The sequence below is a fragment of the Petaurus breviceps genome, unplaced genomic scaffold (assembly GCF_028583685.1).
Source record: "Petaurus breviceps papuanus isolate PSGF00001 unplaced genomic scaffold, PetGlider_PUasm1.0 90903, whole genome shotgun sequence".
Classification (NCBI taxonomy): Eukaryota; Metazoa; Chordata; class Mammalia; order Diprotodontia; family Petauridae; genus Petaurus; species Petaurus breviceps.
In genome coordinates this window covers 11479821-11501290 of record NW_027187376.1, presented here as the reverse complement: position 1 = coordinate 11501290, position 21470 = coordinate 11479821, and the positions used below count along the sequence as shown (strand labels likewise).

The following is a 21470-nucleotide window of genomic DNA, read 5'->3' as shown; positions in this document are numbered from 1 at the left end:
CACCAACCAAGACTGCCATCCAGATCCAAGTAGGTCAAAGCAAGAGCAATTACCTTCTGAATGGTTGCTTGGTCCCCCTACAATCTATAGTCCAGGAGCTCTAGAGGTAGCCATATGGCAGCAGCTGCAGCTGCTATGCCTCTGCCACCTCATGCCCTGGGGGCAGGGGCCCATCCATGCTCTTCTGTCACCCAGTTCCAGCAGAGTTTCCCACTGACCTTTTACTTTCTCTTTGGTGTTTATGGGTTGAGAAGTCTGGAAACTGCCACAGCTGCTGGTGATTCACTCTCCTGAAGTCTGTTCTGGCCAGTCTGTGCTGCTGGTTGGGGCTGCCCTGGGTTCTGGGCTCACGTGGGATTGCACTCAGCCCCCAGCCCCGTGTGATAGACCCTTCCTATTGGCCTGCCAGGCTGCTTTCAGGGGGAGATTTGTTTCTCTCTGTCACTTTGTGGGTTCTGTAGCTCTAAAATTTGTTTGGAGTCATATTTTACAGGTATTGGAGGTAGTTGGAGCAGTAGCTCAGACAATTTCCTCCAAACTTTGTATTCTAAAAACTATCAAGATACAGTTTAAGCCCCATTTGTGCAACAAGATGGCAGCCAGTAGAGTTTTCAAGTGGGTGTATCTTTTGGGATGGATTTATATTTGAAATGTGGGTAGAGATAAACAGGCTATTCTAAAAGTCTTAAGTTGTATGAAGATTTTTGGGACATGCTATCAAGTGTCCTAAGTAAGGTTTACAGTTATCAAAAGACCTAATTATCATTTTCTTCTGAGGGATTCTTATCTCACCAAACATGTTTTAAAAGGTGAAATAATCTTGACCATATCTTTCCCTGTCCTATTCTCCCACCTGTCTGTACATCCTTTATTTTCCTTTCCCTTTATTATATTTTAAATGCCATGACATGATTCCAAAGAAAATTTCTGGAAGTATCACTGTCTGCCCTCCTTAATTGGATCATGAATAATAATCTAGATACCTCTTAATTGCATTAGTGTCATTATTCCATATCCTTTTTAAAACTCAGCAGATTTTTATGTATGTAAACAAAAATTTAAGTTTTTTGATAAGATTAACTTCTCCCCAAAGATAATTTCTTTTAATTTTCTTTGGTTTTTATTGTTTTACTTTTCTTTCCAATTTTGCTTTGCATCAGTTTTGTTTTATATCATATGTTGTGTCCATACCTAACTCTGAACTGGGAAGAAATGAAAGGAAACATCTTAAAATAACTTTTGAAAGAGAGAAAGCATAACAAAGGAGGGAACAAGAGAAAGAATTAAAAAACAAGAAGAAAAGAACAAGAGAAAGAATTAAAAAAGAATGGACTACAAAAGCAGATAGGGACTGCATACAGAAATTGATAGGTAAAGGATATATTAGAAGATAGAATACAAAAATCTACTTTAAAAATTCAGTATTTTTAGAAAAAGTTTAGTTTTATCTCTAAGTTAGGACCAGTAATATTACTTCAAGGAGGTAGAATGAAGGCCAGGTCTGCTTTATCATTGTAGTAATGTATCATTTCATTAAAATACAAAAAGTAAAATACATTAAGGTTCATACCTTTAAGTTATCCATCCTCCTGCCCCAAATCCATCCTCCAAGCTTCTCTTAGGCAGTCTGGTTTAGTCTGATAACACTCAGTAAGCCTCAGCAAACATGCAAGTGGCTTTTATTACAAATGTGGTACATTTTGTGCCTGTCTACATTTCAGACTAAAGAGCTTCAGAACCCGGAATTTGCTCTTGATCTCCTGGGGTTTTATTTCTGATCTGAGGCCCTACTGTGCATTTTAATCTTCATCATGCAATAGACCCTGCAGAACTTCACCTTTAATAAATGTATGTTCTTTTCCTTTCTGTCCTTGAACCTGCTAGCTTTTCTGTAGATAAAGAAATCTGTATGACCCTAACCCTTGAGGAAAACCAAATTAGATTCTTAAAAAAGAGAGGCCAAATGTGTGGTGAAGATACTCTTAAGTTAAATTTAAATAAATAAGTAGCTTGATTTAGTATGTGTTAGAATTGCATTAAGTGCTGTGGGGTGGGGGGAAGGTTTTTACAACAATATACAAACCCAACACTTGCCCTCAAGCAACCTACAGAATGAGGGCTGGATTTGTACCAAGAAGGAACTGGTTGAATCTCAGTTTACTATTTACTATTTCTGAGGCTTTGGACAACCTCTCTGGGTCTCAGTTTCCTTATCTGTAAAATGAGGAAATTTAACTAGATGGGGTTTAAGGTTGCTCCAAGCTCTATATCAATGACAATATGTCTCTCTTTCTTTGTATTCTCAGTACTTAGCAGAGAGCTTGGCACAGAGTCAGAACTTAACAAATGCTAGTAATCTAACTTAACTACTTATCCTCTTAATATCATTGAAGGGGAGCTGATATCCATAATGCCTTAGTGTCATGGATAGTAGTGCTTACCAGGCTAAATCTAGGGGAGAAATAAAATGCAAGGAATGATTAAGAGACAGTTTCAAGACCTACTCGTCTTACCATTATATATGTATTTAACATTATGCAGGATTTAACACTAAAACAGACATGGTTCCCTGTTAAATTGCTTTCATTCCCAATCTCTTATTAACCCCGAGGACTAGACACAGGGACCAACAAAAAGAAAAGATGAGAAGCTGCTTCAATTTTTATTTGATGTTTCAGAATACTCAGCACCCTTTTCTCTAGGTATCATGGGAAATAGTCCTTGTGCTGGACTCTTCTTACATAGCTGTTTTTATGCTAGTAACCTGCTCTAGAATAAAATGATAGACACATCATGTTTCTTGATATTTCACCAGATTATGTATCAATTTATTCTCTACCATTTGTCATTTTTAAGTGTATATTTGGCTTCAAGTTGAAGCTTTACGTTTATTTAACATTTAAAATTCATTAAACTTACTCCGATGGCTGTTAATATAGGTGCTTGGTAAATCCATTTGAAGTCCCCAGCGTTAAACTCCCAGCACCTGGAAAGTCAAGAGGAATGTTCTATGAATAAAGTGGAAGAGCATTAGGTAGTTATTGTTAATTAACTTTTTAATTAATTAATATTAACTCTTCTCCAGAGACTACATGAGGCTATAGTCCTTATTTAATCAAGGTACTGACAGATTAATGACTTCTCTAAAAGAGAAAGGAAGGCATGAAGAAGGGAATAAATGTATGTCAGATACTCTAATATATGTCGTTTTACAAATATTATCTCATTCTAACCTTCTAACAATTCTTTGAAGTAGGTACTGTTATTATCCTTATCATACAGTTGGGAAAAACTGAGGCAAAAGGAGGTCAAGTAATTTGCCTAGGGTCACACAGATAGGAGGTCAGATTTGAACTTGAGTCTGCCTAACTTCAGATCCAATGCTGTATTCATCGTCTCACACATTAGACTGTGAGAGCATTGAGGGCAGAGACCATCTTCTGCCTCTCTTTTTCTCTTCAGCGCTTGGCACAATGCTTGGGACATAGTAGGTGTTTCATAAATGTTTATTGACTGATAATCTAAAAGGTAATAAAATCTAATTTTAAAAAAGTGAAATTAGTCCTGGTTTTTCTAATAAGAAAAGCCAAGTGTCTTCTGCCTTCATATTTAATGGAAAATTGATTTTTGTCTCAACAACAGTCAATTGTAGGTTGAAAGGACAGTGATATTCTGGACATGATGTAAATCAATTTTCTCTCTTTTGAATGACTGTTAGAATTTGTTGACAGAATGCTTGCCAATTTTTGTTAAAATGCTTACAAAAAATTTTATGGAGTCCTTTGTGTGGGATGTAAAAATTATAACATAAAAAAATAAAAGAAGAAACTTTATCTTGGACCTTTTTGTAATAGAGAACTCTGGAATTTCTTATATATATCTGAGAAAAATAAAACAAAAAATTTCACTTAGCCCATGGAAATGATAGCACAAGGGGAGAGCAACAAATTCCCTGTTATGAAATGTAGCCTAAAACCCCCAAACTTTTGCCAGTATCTTTTTATTATATTGCTCTATTTAATTTTTTATTGTACTGGCCTTTCTACTTTTCTGAGCAGAAATACTCAATGAGCACATTGTTAATATGCAAAGCAAACAAATAACCGACAAATGCTTCATTTGTGCAATTAGATATTTGGTCCACTTCTTGCTTCCCTTGCTCATCTATCTATTGGAATTATCTTCCTTTTAAACATTAAATAGTTGTGGATTATGAACATCTGAAATCTGAACCACTTTCCCTGTTAATCAGAGAACTTCTGGGTTGTCTGCTCCCACCATTGGCTGTCTCACAGACAAGAAAAATCAGGTCCATTTCATTTTATTTTATTTTATTTTTTTGCTTTTTGGAGGGGGGAGGCAGGGCAAGTGGGGTTAAGTGACTTGCCCAAGGTTACATGGCTAGTAAGTGTTAAGTGGCTGAGTTCAGATTTGAACTCAGGTCCTCCTAACTCCAGGCCAGTGCTCTATTCACTGCACTACCTAGCCACCCCAAGTAGGTCCATTTTCGCATTACTTTTAGGATATGTGGTTAGAGGGATAATGTCTCTCCCTCTCCCATGCTACACCAAACCACCATCAACCTATAATTTCACTGAAGGCAGGGACTGCCTCATTTTTCATCTTTGTTTCTTATATACAGCAGACATTTAATTAATATTTGTGGTTCATTGAAATAAAGCTGCATCACCTTCCCTGTCTCAGAGCCTCAGATCCATCCTTGACCTTTTCCTCTCCCTCACTGCACACATATTACCAAAGATGGGCTACTATGCCTACTCTCTGACTCCTTCCAAATCACAGATGAGTAAGTCTCCTTAGGTTTGCTTTGGCACATAATTCATACTGACAGCTCAAAAAGTAAACAATTTCTTAATAAAGCATGGCTTCAGATAAGGAAGTCTCCATTACTGCAAGAGTTTGCAAGGTTTTTAGCTCTGCCTTGAGAGCAAAACACCTGAAGAGGCTGATCATCAAGGAATTCATCTCATTGTGTTTATCACTGTCACTGCTGACCTAACACAGAAGTGTGTGCCTCTATTTGCTCTTATATACTCAGGCAGAACCAGAAGCTTATTCCAGGTTATAATCAATTCTACTGTCTAATTTTGCCTGACTTAGTCTCTGCATGGCTTTATATTACCAACATTTTCCTCCAGGTTTTAGGATTTTTCCATGTTCTTATTATACTGAAAATTGATTTTGAATTTTATATTGATACACAAGTTTGTTTTTGCTTGATTCTGTGTATTTCCTATACAAGTTTTGTTTTTTAGTTTCCTCTTTTCTCCCAGATGGAAATGGGACAGAGAGGAAATACATTTTTATCATTTATACATTTTAACTTTAAAAATTAAGTAAAAAGAGTGTTTACATGCATAGATCATTGCTGCTCTGTATTCCTTTCATTTTGACTAAGTTGCTAATATTGAACACAACTTAAACAAAAATCTGGCATCTGTAAACCTAAAATAAGAAAAACAAAATAAAAGGATCATAGGTAGAAGTGAAGAGGTCACTGGTACCTCATGGTATTGTCAAATATTGGTCCTCAGATCTTTATTTTTGAACATTTCTAATTCCTGCCAGTGAAAATTATAGAAATTTAGAACTGAAATTGTTCTAGATACTAAGATTATAGATTTGAGATGGGAGTGATCTTAGAGATCACTTAATCAGAATGATTTCCCCAAAGCTTCAGTCTGACTCTGTCACTCTCTTGCAGAACCAATTTCCATGCTTTCCTTTACTTCTAGGATCACACATTAACTCCTCTGCTTGGCATTTAATGACGTGTCCAATCTGGCCCCAACCTATCATTCCAGCCTTACTTTACATTATACTTTTGCATAGAGTATAATTAGAGTCCAGCCAAACTGGAAGTACCTCCTTACCTAGTACATGTCCATCTCTCTTTCTTTGTACATCTACATCAGCTGTCCCCCATGGCTAGAAACCTCCTCACTTGCATCTCTTAGGAAACTCTAATTTCCTTTAAGCTTCCACTAAAGGGCTACATTCTTTTGCATGAATTCTTTCCTGAACCCTTATGCTGCTTGTGTCTTTTCTCAAAATGATCTTGTATTTGTATATTATGTATGACTATGTATGTATATGTTGCTTACCTCAATAGAATGTAAATTTCTTGGAAAGTGATTATTAATTTTTTATATTTATAGCCTAGCACAGTACCTGACACATATTAGGAATTTTAAAAATGTTTGTTAATTAATTGCCTTGAATCCTCTCATTTTATAGATAAGGTGGGGGTGTGTGTGATAGAAATCTAGTAGCTGAGATCCAGAGTGATTAAATGAATTGTCTGACTTAATACAAGTAGTTAGTGGCAGAGATGGAATTAAAACTAAGTTCTAGAGTTCTTTTTCTCCTTATCACATCATCTCAAAGGGTTCCCCCAAAGTATAGAGCAAACTAATAGGTCCAGGAAAATTCAATTTGGATCACTCACCTCCCAGATTCCCAAGTGAATCAGAATCCCAGGAAAGATCTAGGACGCACAGGCCCACATGATGAGTTTATGGAAAGTCAAAATGAACCTTATAGGATCATAGATTTAGTTGAAAGAAACTTTAGAAGTTATTTGGTTCAACTCCATCATTTTATAAAAGAGGAAATTGAAGCCCAGAAAGCTAAAGAGAATAGTCCAAGATTACAAAGCTAATAAATATCTGAGGCTGGATCTGAACTCAAATCTTCCTGACCCCAAATCCAGTTCTCTATCCACTTATACCAACTTATTGCCTATCAAGGAAGTCCCATGCTTTGCCTTTATGTACATTTAATTATTCCAGAGGATTTAAGCCATCAGTTTCTGGTACTATTATATAAAACTAAAATCCAATTGTGTCTATATAATTTCCACTGTTGACAACTCTAATAGTATTTCTTTTTTTTTTTTAAAGCAATTGAGGTTAAGTAACTTGCTCAAGGTGACACGGCCAGGTGTTTCTGGGTGGGTGCTAAGTGTCTGAGCCCAGGATTCGATCTCCAGGTCATCCCGACACTGGAGCTGGTGCTCTTACTCACATTGCTACCTGGACGCCCTTCTAATAGTATTTCAATGCCTAGCTCTCAGTGGCATAATCATTCAGCTGTTCAAATTTATTTCATGCTGTTTGGCTCCTCAGAAGCTTTGGTTAATGGATTTTCAAAATCTTCATTATCCCATCCAGCAATTTTACAGGACACTAGAGCATATCTAGTGTGAGGAATCTTGCCATCTGGCCTGCTACTATGCCATATACATCATTCCTGCCCTATTCCCACCTCTTATTCTTAGAAAAGTAATCAGTAAGAAAAAGTAATCAGATAAATACTACCTTGGCTACTGGCATATGGCTTTACTCAAAATTTTTGTGACTGCTTACACAAAAACATCCTCCTCCAACCACCATTTCCCTGCATGTGCTATAGCTCCCTATTACAATGTAAGCTCCTAGGACTGTCATATTTGCATTTTTATCTTCAGCACCTAGATCATTGCCCATCCTACAGTATGTCTTTAATAAATTTTTGACAATTGAATTGATTTACAAATAAATGTTATAGCCTAAGCAACTTAAGTTGCAATTCAAGTTACTTTAGAAAGTATTTAGTTTTCAATGAATAGAATCCTTGATGACATTTCTTTTCCAACATTTCTCTATATTATTGGTTCTAAAAAGACAACCTACAAATTGAAATCATGGGTAAAAATCTCCATCTGTAAACTCTCTTCTTTTGAGAAACCATTAATGGGAATCTTAGTAACAAACTCAAAATTCAAAATATAATATTAATACTAATTTAATATTTTGATTTAGCAAAAATAATAATGTCTTTATTTCTTAAAAATCCCTGAAACATGAACTGGTATAATGAAAATATAATCAGTGAGTAAGTAATTAATATTCCTCAAAAAATCATAGATGGAAGTGATTCATGCCTTGAACTTTTTTTACTAGCTCCTTTAAAGCTAAATAATTTCTCAATAAATACTTTCAAATGAATAAAAGTGAGTTTATTTCTTTTGGCCACCCTTTGGATGACATGGGGAAAAAATCCATTTTCCATCCTAGACTCAAGTCTAATCTATGCCTTGTTTGAAAGGGAGAGTTGCTTGACTAAAACTGGTCATGTAGGTGGAACTAAACAATAATTTGATCACAAATTCCCCACAATAGATCATCTTTCTCTAGAAATCATGGATGGAGTCAAATACTAAAGATAAAATCATATAGTCCTAACACATAGATGAGAACACTTGCTGCCATATTAAAATATATGGCAACTGGTATAAGCTAGAAATTTTAATGGCTCTATTGAAAGAACTGGAGATATTTTGCCTGGAGAAGAGAAGATTTATACAGGTTAGGTTGTAGGGAGTGGGATGAAAATGATATTCAAGTATTTCAAGGCCTTTTATGTGGTAGAACAATTACACATGCTATTCTTGGCCCCTGAGGCCACAGCTGGAAGCAATGAGTAGAAAATGCAGAGGTGAATATTTAGACTTAACGGAGGGGAAAATGTCTTAACGCCTGACTTCAGCTATCCAAAATTGAATATTTATTGAGTGTGGTGAAGAGGGAGTTCATACATAGGTATCATTTGGGCTCAGAGATCTCTTCCAACTTGACAATTCTGCAATATGGTAGTTTTGCTAAATGTTGAGTTTGATTTTCCTGTGTGTTAAAATTTTGAAAATATAACTCAAGCCAATTCAATTTTACCACATCCTAGCTTATGTGACTAAACTCTATAATCTTTTGTAGCTAAATCCCAATACATGAACTGGTTTTCCAAAACAAAACAATTTCAAATTCCATGAGAAACTCACTGAACTTGTGGCAGAACATTAAAAGATCCTAAGTTATAAGTAAGTGGCATAATAGAGAGCTGTTCTCAGAAACAAGAAAAACCCAAATATAAGTCCTGTCTCTGGCACATACTGTCTGTATCACCCTGGGTAAGTTACTTAAACTCTCTGTGTCCTAGGAGTTCTTAACCTGTAGTCATACACTTAAAATTTTGTTAACTGTGTTTCAATGTAATTGATTTCTTTTGTAATTCTATGGATTGCACACATTTAAAAACATTACTTTAAGAATGGGGCCATAGACATGCCTGATTGCTGCAGGTCTCCATCACACACATCATTAAGAACCCCTCTTGTGGAACACAACATATAGAAGAGCAAAAGAACTACCTGAAAATATCATGCCATGCAAAGTTAAATATTATCCTGAATGAAATAAAAAATGGACATTAGATAAACTCTCAAACAGTCAAAAAATCCTGAAATTAATAGAAACTTCAGCCTACAAGAACCAAGAGAAACATGAGGCACATACTAAAGACATTCTGAGGGCTTCATGAGGACAGAATGTTTAATTTTTGAATATGTAAAATATAAAATGTATGTCTAAGATTCTTAATAATTGGGTAGCTCATAAGAAAGATCAGCATAAACCTGAATGTGATATGAATTTAAAATGTAAAACCATTTAGGAACAGCTAAAAAGAATAATTATTTTATACAAGTGAGATGCAAGAGAAAGAATCAATAGAGAGGAACTAGAAAGTGGAGGAGGGCTGGTAGTTCTGGTAACCTGCTTTCATGAGGAATGGGTTTAAGAGGGAACAATACATGTATATTTAGAAGAGTATAAAGTCTTCTAAATTCAGAAGAAATAAAACGGTAGGGGCATAGGGAGGGGGGAGAGGACAAGGGAAGGATCTTAAGAGGGGAAGGTGAGGGAAGAGGTGAAAGGGGGGAATAGAAAGGTCTTTAGATTTATGGCAATGGAAGGATATAGGAGGGATCCTTGGAGGGGGGATAGGCAGTAGGAAGGCAAGGTAGTAGGTAGAAGTAAAGTAGATGAGGCAGGAGGGATAGGAGGCAATAGATGTGCAGAATCATAAAAACAAAGATCAGAAGTAGAATATGTTTGGGAAAGTGTATGCCTACACATATATATATATATATATGTATTTGTATACGTATATGTATATATCGATAGCTATAGAGAAACATATCTAAACTTTATTGTAGCCTTAAGGGAGGTGGGGGAGAGGGAAAAAATAACAAGGTTAAAAAGTGAACAGCAGAGAACAAAAGAAAACTTACAAGGAAGCAAAGAAAAGATGCATAATTCTCAATACCATGTGTATTATTTATCACCACAAGCTTTCTTGAAATGACAATTTATTATTACATATTCTGAATCCTCTCTTAAGTTCTTCTTTGCACATGACACGCTTTTTCTTCTTTGTATTTAAGTCAGTATTTTTCATGATATGTTTTTGTTTCTTTTCTCTATTCTGTATTTGGGCCTTCAGTCTAAAATAATTTTTTTAAAAAGAACCCCTCTTGTAAGGTACAATTATATATTGGCAGTGAAAATTGCTCAGTGTGAGTTCTCTACAACGAGGAAAACATAGATCTATTATAAAAAAATAAAAAAAAAGATAAAATTACAATTAATGAAAATGGCACACAAATCCTCTGACAAATTGTAAGACTCATTCAGACTATTTAAAAATTTGGCATTTTAACTAGAAAAGTCAGTATCTGCCCTAGAAAAGCTGGATATACTAGAGATAGTGGATGACACACAGGAGAGCTTTTTAGAGAACACTGTGAGTGTGTTTAAAATGATTTCTAGCTTAGGTGATATGTTGATGAAAATTTCACTTGGAGTTGATGGACAGCCAAGTAAAAAATTTTTTTCATTTTGTCCTTAAAGTATATGATACATTACCAACCTCTTTATTATGATTACTATTTAAGATATTCCCTGTTCAAGCTGTTCTATTCAAACTGTCTCCTATTACCAATTGAAATGTAGCATGATCTTGTAATGATTGGGTCAGCAGATATAATAAAAACAGTCAAGGTATGAGGGGAAAATAACTGCTTACAATCCCATCTGTGGTTCCACCTTTCATTCTTAAGTGACATGTTATAAAATGTCAACCTTCCAATTTTCATTTCAGTCAGCATCGTGGTGTAATGGAAAGAAGCAGAAAGAAAATTTCCAAGTTCAAGTCTCTGCTCATTGTAACCTGAGAAAAGTTACTTTTAGCCTAGCTGTGCCAGTATAATCATTACTAAAATAGGGGAATTAGAAAGTGGTTTGTAAGCATAAGGGAGTATATAAATGTAGGTTGGTTTTTGTTAACAATAGTTATGTAATCAGACCAGGAAATAAAGAGTATGATAAAAATAAAGATAGCAAATCCGTCCATGAGCCAACTATGGACTGCAATGTGTTTAAACTTGTAGGGATTTGGGGAGACTTTAAATGAGATTCATATCCCATTACAGTCAGCAATGATTTAATATCTGATAATAATAATAATTTAATATTTTGATGGTATGTTTCACTTTATAATATCTTCCTGAATGCATACTCTTATCCCTTCATAAGAATCTTGTGAGATTATTTATAGATGAAGAAATAGAGACCTATAGAAGTTAGAAGACTTTTCTAAGGTCATACAATTTGGTATAACCAGGATTAGAACCCAGGGTTTCTGGGGCAGCTAGGTGGTGCAGTGGATAGAGCACTGGCCCTGGGGTCAGGAGGACCTGAGTTCAAATCTGACCTTAGACACAAGACAAAAACCAGCCATGTGACCTTGGGCAAGTCACTTAACCCCAATTGCCCTGCAAAAAAAAAAACAAAAACCCAGGGTTTCTGACTTTTAGACCAGTGTTCTTTCTGATACTAATAAAGACAACTGGTATTGAAAGCTCTTCATAACCTGGTACTTACCTACCTTTCTAATCTTTTTGCATGTTACTTCCTTTCACATTTGATATGATCTAACAAGAAGGCCTTCTTCCTCTCACTTGAAAAGAACACCATCTCCTGTCTTTTCACTTTGCTCTAGTTTTACATCTAATACTTGAAATAATATGTACTTTCCCCTTTGCTTTTAGTTTTCTTGCCTTCTATCAATACTCAGCTCAAAGATCACATTCTGTAAGAGGTCTTTTCTAGGCCCCCCAACTTTGAATGTTTTCTCCTTTCAGATTACTTTAACCTACTCTGCATATTTTGTTGAACAAATAGTTGGACAACAGCATCCTGGTGAAACAAATTATCCTGTTGAATTCGTGGTTTTTATTTTTTGTCCAGGTAAAAAAAGGCAGAGACTAGTTCCTAGATTTTTTTTTTCGATAATGATATTCATGCCACTGCTACAGAAAAATTGTGCAAATTGATCTATTTACGGTGATAAAATAAACATTTGAATCACTGTTATGAAAACCTTTTCACATTTACTGGAAGTATTTCAAGAGTAAAGCTGAGAAATGACATTCAAATCAAACAGACTTTCAAGTTGTCCAAGGAATCTTAGCAAAATTGTAGAGGGGAGAGTAATTCTGCTGATATCTGAATGAAGTTGATTTGTTTCTAGTGTGATATGCATGTGGCTGTTTTTCAAATGATGTAAGATCAGTCAACGTAAATAAAAGGATGTCTCAAATTAACTACCCCAATTTTACTACTCTGGAAGAGCTACCTTCTTTGTGGCTTGTAGGAAAGATTGAGTAAAGAATGTGGAAAATATAGTTTAGCAATGTGCTAAAAACAAAAGCTGTTCATTTCCTTCTGTTTTGTAAGTTTTTCTTCTTTGTGCCATTATTTCTGAAACCTACTCTTTACTTCAAATAGACATAATATATGTATTCCATTAATAGTATTTCATCATGCTAAGGTATATATTAAAAAAGATTGACATTTAAAAACACTGGTTAGTAGAACAGCAAAATACTTATATTTGAAGAGGGTAAGAAACAGCCTGAAATTTAAAGTATTCACAACTTTAATTAGCCATACAATTATAATTATCCTTTGGTTTCTCATTTCATAAATTTCTAATCTTCTTTTTGATATGAGAGGTAACTGAGTCTATCTTTCCAGCTGAATCTTGCATTCTTTCCTTTCTCATCCCCTACAGTCTAGTCAAATTGAATTTCTCACCTTTTCTTGAACATGTCTGGTACCTTTCTCAATTTTATGCCTTTACTCCCATCGTTAATTATACCCTGAATGTCCTTTTCTTCATCTCCACTCAACAGCCTACTTCTTCAAACTCTAGCTGATACCTCCTCAGGAGAACGGAATCATAGATTTATAAGTAGAAAAGACTTTAGAGATTATTTTATTCAACCCTCTCGATTTAGTGATAATTTAGACCTAGAATCGTGAAGTGACTTGCCCATGGCCACTCAGGTAGTAAAGCAGTAGAACAACGGCAGAGTCTCTATGGTCTGACTCAAAATTTAGCGCTCTTTCCTTTACACCATACTGCCTTCAAGAAGCCTTCCTTAATCTTCCTAGTCAGAAATGATCACTTACTCTTCAGAATTCTCAAATAGCAATCCCTCTACAATACCTATAACCCTATAACCAGGTCACACAAGATATTTGGTAAGTACTATGGAAATTACCTCAAGGTATAGATTTGTTCAAATAATAAATCTTGTGAATTGGCCACATTATTTAAATTTGTACTATATATTTCCATTTTTGCCTGGAGCGAATTACCATATTTTGCATAATTATAACTTTGAATAGTACAAATTCAAATACATGCAACCAATTCCTTGGATTCATTGCATATTAATCAGGACCTACCTATGGAAATATAGAAGCTAGTTCAAGTAGTTTTCTAAACCAACTGAATGGAGCTGATACCTACCCCTGGGACCATGAGATAAAGAGGGGGAGGAGGAATTTTAATAACAATTTAGGTCATTAAGAGTCAGCCTAGTTTACTGGATAGCTACTGTATAAATCCTGCCTTTGAATTCTACTGTCTGTGTGACCATAGACATCACCTAGCCTTTCTGTCCCCCTGGTCTTCTTGTGAGACTATAATTTCCAGATGAATTATTGGACTACATTAATGGAAGGATTTTCCACATGAGTTAGTTCTCACAACAATGAAAACATATATTTGGAGCAAGACCACATAAACAACAATAAAGGGAATTCATTGAGCACGAAATTGCAATGTAGTGTAGTGAAAAACAACTAAATGGGTGCCCAGGCTACTTGGGTTCTAGTTTTGATGCAATCACTAGGTCTCTGAGTGACCTTGGGCAAGTAGTGTAACCTTTCTTTTTTTTTTTTTTTTTTGCATTTTCTTTGGAGGGGGGAAGGCAGGGCAATTAGGTTTAAGTGACTTCCCCAAGGTCACACAGCTGGTAAGTATTAAGTGTCTGAGGTCGGATTTGAACTCAGGTCCTCCTGACTCCAGGGCTGATGTTCCATTCACTTCACCTAGCTGTCCCAGTGTAACCTTTCTTGCCTCAGTTTTCTTCTTAAATGAGGGAGCTAGACTTACTAATATTTAAGATATCTTCCAGTTTTACATCTGTCTCTGTACTTTGTGTTACTGTTACTTGTAGTACTTTTTAGGGGATGGAGGGTTGGCTTTACCAATACACTTGCCAGCAAACTATCATTATATGCTAGCAAACTTATAAAAAATCAAAGAACTGTTGGTGCACTCTATGTTTCTAATGTGAAGTTAAAAGAAGCATAAAAACCAAGGAGGGATTCACAGCTGAACAACTGAATTGTGCTATCTTTGTCTACGTGATTTCCACATATCCTACCTCTCCCCTCACCACCCCCAAAAAAGAGATCAATTCCTTATAGCAATCAGCAGGTAAAAATTAGTTTGTTGTTTAATCATGCCTGACTTTTCATTTCCCTGTGGACCATACTGTCCACAAAGATACTGAAGCAGTTTGTCATTTCCTTCTCCAGTAGATTAAAACAGAGGGTTCCACAGCTAGTAAGTGTCTGGGGTTGGGTTTGAACTCAGGTCTTCCTGACTCCAGTGCTCTACTTACTGAGCCTCTTTAAAAATGAATCATCTGACTCAAAGTATCAGTCACCTGACTAAGTTTTACCTGCTTAGTGCTATAAGGAACTGATCACTTTGGAAGGAAGTGTGGAAATTCTACAAAGTTTGTGTAATAATTTTAGTTCTATCACAACTTGTTGTATATCTTTGACATTCAGTTTGGATTCAGATTTTATCCAGTATTACTTAAAAATTATGGCCCCTCAAGTAATTTTTTTTTTCCTCCCTCAACAGCTAAGGTGATTTAAAAAAAATTAAAACTTTTCAGTTTTAGTAAAGTTGCATACCGCCAACACATTTTTAAGGAGGAAAGAACACTAATTATTATCATTGTTTTTGCATCTTATCTCCCTAAATAAATTATAAGCTCCAAGAGGGCAGAGCCCATGCTTTGTTTATCTTCACATCTCCCTTAACATTTACCACATAGTAGTCACTTAATAAATGCTTTTGGAATTGAACTTGGTACAACTAAATTTGTATTTTTATCTTATCCTACTTTGCTCAGAACACATTCTTGACATATTTGATATATGCAGTTACAGCCTAGAAATGAATTTTTCCCCAAAGTTACACATTTTTTGTCTACAGTCAGGGTGATCATTCAGAATGTAGAGAAAAATAAATACTGGCTAAGGTAGTCTAGATGGAAAATAATCAAGGCCTTCTGCCAATCTCAAGTACCAAGGAAGGGGTAAATATTCTTTGGAGAGACTGAAAGGTACCTCTCTCCCCACTGGATTTTATTACATCCCCGAAAAAAAAAATGATTTAACATCTAAGAAAGCTCTCAGAGTGGCTCTTTGCTACTGGGTGACTAAATTTCATTAGGAGAAGTTCAATTACAAGTGCCTCGATAACAGCTACCTATTCCATCTTTAGAGAATTTTTATGCTGAACAAAAATTTACTTTAATGCAACTAAAAGGTCGCCTATCTTTCAAACAATTCAAAGCATTAAACTTTGAGTACAAACATCACCGAGATTCAGCATTTGCCATAGGTTTCCTTACCCTATGGGAAACATGGGAAAATCAACCCTGAAGTGAGGAATTTCAGTTATATTTCTTGTTTTTCTGTGGAAGTTTATTTTAGATTTTACCACTAGTTATTCAACCAGATCCTTTAAGGTAGGTGTCTCCCAAGGTTCATTTCTCTTCCCCTTTTTGTATTCTCTTCCTTATCAATCTTATATATTCCCGTGGCTTTGACTATGATCTCTTATACATGATCTTTACCTCTTTATTTCAGGTCTATATTTCCAACTATTGGGCATTTTTATTTGTAGTTCCTCTGGCATCTGAACTCCAAATGTTCCAAACTAAGCTGATCTTTTTTGCCTCCCAGGGCCTGCTCCTCCTAACTTACCTGTTAACAGTACCACCAGTCATTCAGTCTCCCATATTGAAACCCTGGTGCTCTCTCTAACCTCTTCTTGCATAGAGTCTACTACCCCCATGAGTTGTTGCTAAACCCTATTGATCCTACCTTTTCAATTCCTCTCATATCCATGTTCCCTCCTCCATTAGGCCTGTTGTAGGAGAGATTGGTGGATTTGGAGTTGATATCCCTGGGTTAAAATTTCCATTTCTGACACTAGCTGTGGGACTTTAGGCAAATCACTTAACCTCCCTGACCCTGATTTTCCTCATCTAGAACTATATATATATTTGCTTTTTGGAGGGCAATTGCTGTTAAGTGACTTGCCCAAGGTCACATGGCTAGTAAGTGTTAAGTGTCTGAGGCCAGATTTGAACTCAGTTCCTCCTGACTCCAGGGCCAGTGCTTTATTCATTGTGTCACTTAGCTACCTTGAGGATATTTCTTATTGTACTTAACTTACAGAGTTGTTGTAAGGACCAAATGAGATGATATATGAAAAGAACATCATACTTTTAAAAGCATTTTGTGGTTCTGGCATGTTAAAGAGGATGTTGGTTTTCTTTCCTTGACAAAAGCCATGCCATTTTAGAATATGCTGCCATTGAGTGTTGACCTCCCCCCCCCCCAGACTATTATTACCATCTAATTAGTCTTTTTAATTTCATCCTTTGGATTTCTTCCACATTATTCTAATTATTCCAAGACCTTCTTATTCCATTTCTCTGCTCAAAATTTTTCAATGAATAATAATAACAGTATTTGTATAGTGTCACTATGTGACAGGTGCTGTGCAAAGCGCTTTACTAGCATCATCTCATTTGATCCTTATGACAACTCTTAGAGACAGCTCTTACTATTAGCCCCACTTTATGGTTGAAGAAACTGAGGCAAACAAAGGTTAATGACAGTGCCCAGAGTCACACAGCTAGTGAGTGTCAGGGGTTGGATTTGAACTCGGAATTCCCAAGCTCTTCAGTCTGGTGTTCTTCTACATTTCCATCCTTATTGGATACAGCTCCATAACCATAACCATCATCACTCCCATTCTTCAATTAAGCGGAACCATTTGTATGGGTCTTATTACTGCGTTTCTCTCCTCCTTGTGTATGCCCTCCCTTATAATTGTGATGAACTTAGGCTTTCCCTCACCTCATTTCCTTGAACTTTGGTAAACCCACCTAGCTACCATCTTATTTATTTTCATCTGTTTAGGTTATCTTATTTTTTGTTATGTGTATAAACTAGGGCAAGACAAAGTGATACAGGATGAAACTAATGACGTTGTAGGTCACAAATTTAGTGACATTGTTATACAAAAAGAAAACCAGGCAACTCTTTTGTAACTCAGAGTGAATGGCATCTTCATAAACTTATTTTGTAAAATGTCTTTACTTTTTAGATGGAACTTATTGAGGTCATCAATTCAAAGAATTTTCATTGTAGTCACTCTTGTAAATTTCACACTCTCCTCTTTAACTATGGCAAATTCAAAAGTCAAGCTCAAATGTAACGCTTTGCATGGAGATCTCCCTGATCCTTGCCAATCGGCAATGACTTTCTGCTTTGGCTCTACCTAGTACTTTGGCTGCATGTCTTAAATAGCCTTATTAGTCTTCCCTTGTAGTAACTAAGTAGTTTAGTAAACTCACAGAACAAATCCCCTTAATAAAAAGATTTATTCTTTAAAACTTGGACTCAATCAAAAGGCTGCACCCAAGGACCTAGAGGGTCACATGTGTCCTCCAGGCCGCAGGTTCCCCACCCTTGGTCTAGTTACTTGTGTATGTGTCCTATCTTCCTATTGGAGAGTAACCTCTGTGAGGGTAGGCGCCTTCTCTTTTCCTAAACTTTGTTTCTCTACCAGCATCTTTCACAATGCTGTGTACAACCAATAAATAATAATTGAATTTAAATTAATTCAGAAATTATATTTTATTTTCAGATCTAAAAGTTAAAGAACTATAATACAAATATAGAAATGTACAGGATGTACAGATGTATAATTATACTCTGTGCTTTTGACATGACACCTAAGGTTAAATACATTAATAGCTAACCCATCTCATTTAAAACTACCGTCATACATTCTCTTCTTTTTCTTAATGAGTTTGACAAAAGCAGTAAAGTGCATGCACCAGATAGAATTTTTTTTTCTTGTTTGACTCATCATTGCTCAGCACAGAAATAAGATGAAAAATGAACAATTCAATGTTCGTCATTCATCCCCTAGAGGGAAATATGCACAAATGGGGACATGGAGTTCCATGGAAGTGGGAAGAGAGGTTCTTCACAAAGTTCACCCGAAGCCAATTAAAATTATTTCACCAAGTGACCAAAAATCTAACAGAGGAAAGCTGATAACAGTCACAGGTAAAGTTATTTTTGACTGTACTTCACCTGTTAATCTTTTCCAGTATGTTTCCAATTCAATTTGGGAGGCAGATTCTCAGACTTTTTTTTCCTTTAATATGGGAGGGTTAGATTTCAATAACTGCTAATTACTTGACTAACTACACTGTTAGATCCTTCATAAACAAGTGCTACTGAAGTTAGAAAAGGGAACAAGTAGGGTGATTCATTTAGAAAAAAACTGAGTAGAAAGGGTCTACTTTTGTTTTTAATGAGATAGTGTGTAGGAAAGTGCTTTGAAAACCATATGCTATACTTTATTAGTACTTACTATTATTACAACTTTCAGAATTTTGTTTATTTGGTTGCATTTTTTTATTTAAAACTTTACAACATGCTTTCCTTTATTGAAAAAAAAAGGAATTATCATGTCTTAGAGTTGAAAAGAGTCTCATGAATTATAAACCTGGGGACTTCGAACTTTAGAATAGCTAAAAGCAATATAATTTTTTTCTTTGTGATGCTATACACATATATATATATATGTGTGTGTGTATACATGTTTGTGTCTATCTATCTATTGTCTATCATCTATCTATCTATCTACGTATCTATGTATCTGTCTATTTATCTGTCTATCTAATCTTTAATCTATCTATCATCTATCATCTATCTATCTATCTATCTATCTATCTATCTATCTATCTATCTATCTATCTATCATCTATCTATCTAGAGAGGGAGACAGAACTACCAGCTTCCCTTTACTAGCTAAAGAAATCGAGGTTCAGTGATATATGTATGTTTCATGTAATGAGACCCAGAGGGAGACCTCAAATAGATTGGGCATATGTTCTGTAGGGCATCTGATGGATAAGGAACAGAAATATTATTTTTGCATTCATGAATTTAATTTCCCCATTGACAAGATCCAGATACCCTTAAGTATTAAAGGACATATCCAGTGAAAAGACTACATTCCCCCCTTTCCTTTTATACTTAACTCTCATCTGCTACAGTTGCTCGTACCACTGTCCAGGCGACAACAAACACTGCTGGAAATCCTATAAACAAATAAACAAACAAAATTTAGCAAGTTTTTGGTAACTTTGATTTCAGATTTTTTTAACATTACAAAATTATCATTGAAAAGTATTTACTGGGGTGGCTAGGTGGTGCAGTGAATAGAGTGCTGGCCCTGGAGTCAGAAGGACTGAGTTCAAATCCAGCCTCAGACACTTAACACAAAAATAGCCATGTGACCTTGGGCAAGTCACTTAACCCCGATTGCCCTACTTTCTCCCCTCCAAAAAGCAAAAAAAAAAAAGTATTTACTGGACTCTAAAGATGTGAGACATTGCTTTGTGCTCTAGAAGGGTTCCTGTGATTTTTATTCTATCAACTAGAGAATTATATTGAATCCACCCACTCTGTGTATATGACTTACAAGTCTCTAGAAATTGTCACCAGCATTTGTTTTTCTTGCAACCAATATAGCCTAAAGATTGTGGTTGGTTTAATTAAAGCATGAGACATTATAGGATCAAACTCTAACTAGAAATGACTGAGAGGACCAAGGGCAAAAACATGGTAGGGTCTCAACATTTGTCTTCTAATTTTATATGGATGGGTACCATGATTTCAATGGAGAGTAAATGATTAAAAGCATGGGAGATGTCATTTGAAGATAGACTTAATAGGTTAAGACACTTCAGTCTGGAAAGATGAAAGCTTAGAGAGCTTAGCATTGAAATTCATTAACTGACTAAGGTTCATCCAATATGGCAATTCTTATTTTCTTCTTATGATTTGAGGATATTAATAATTTCTTCAATCCAATTATGATCACACTTTATTTTCAGGCCCCTTCAATATCTATGGACTTAGTCTGTATTCTAATATTTATATGTTTGCATGCTCCCCCTAAATATTCTCATTTTTCTTTTTTATATGTACCAACAGATGTGTTAGGTTCTAGATATTAAATATAAGAGTAAAGTAGTCCTTGTCTTCAAGGAATGCACATTCTATAGTGTCTTAAAACATTATTCTTTGTCCTCAACTAAACTATTAGAAACTCTTCAAAGAAGGCACCATCTTCAACTTTTGTCTCCTTCTCAGTGCATAGTATCTTGTATAATATTCTGTACTAATAGCAGTATTTAAAAACAATTTAATCAGTATAGTTTGTTTAATGGGGAGAATGACAGGAATTAGGAATTTAAAAAAATTAAAATTTAAAAACCATTATTCTTGGTACCATGTTTTAATGAATTATTTTCCATAGTTATAGACATATTTTCTCATCCACTTTTTTGCAGGTACTTCCTTTCCAAAACTTGCATAATCTTTTTTTAAGAAGAATGAAAGAAACTAAAATCATCACAAATTCTCAACAAGATAATTATTTAGAACATACCACATATACATAATACACACACATATGTACACAGACAGGTGAACAGAAACCAATATATACAAATATCCAACAAATTTGTCTATATTAGAAATTTTTATTTTAAGTTAAAATACTATAATATAATAACTCCTTCAGGTTGGCAGTGTTATACAGAGAAAATCAGCAGCCCAGGAGACATGAAACTTGCCTTCTAGTTCTATCCCAGACACTAACTAGCAATGTAACCTTGGGAAAAAGATTTCAGTGTTTCAATCTCTTTTCTCTTTAATCAAATGAGCCCAAACTTTAAGGTCACACGATTTTATCATTCTCATATATTAATTTAAAGAGAGAGTTTCTTTCTTTCTTTCTTTCTTTCTTTCTTTCTTTCTTTCTTTCTTTCTTTCTTTCTTTCTTTCTTTCTTTCTTTCTTTCTTTCTTTCTTTCTT

At 35.3% G+C, this 21470-nt stretch overlaps 1 protein-coding gene across 1 annotated transcript in view; it reads right to left on the bottom strand.

The window, feature by feature from the left end:
- The window catches only part of PTH2R (parathyroid hormone 2 receptor), a 126208-nt gene that overhangs the window by 39916 nt on the left and 64822 nt on the right, over positions 1–21470 (bottom strand). Inside the window, exons 8-9 of the mRNA XM_069075104.1 lie at positions 19631–19687; positions 2920–2990 (exon numbers count right to left, since the gene is read on the bottom strand). Coding sequence (XP_068931205.1) covers positions 2920–2990; positions 19631–19687 — 128 coding nt within the window. The remainder of the gene's footprint in view (positions 1–2919; positions 2991–19630; positions 19688–21470) is intronic.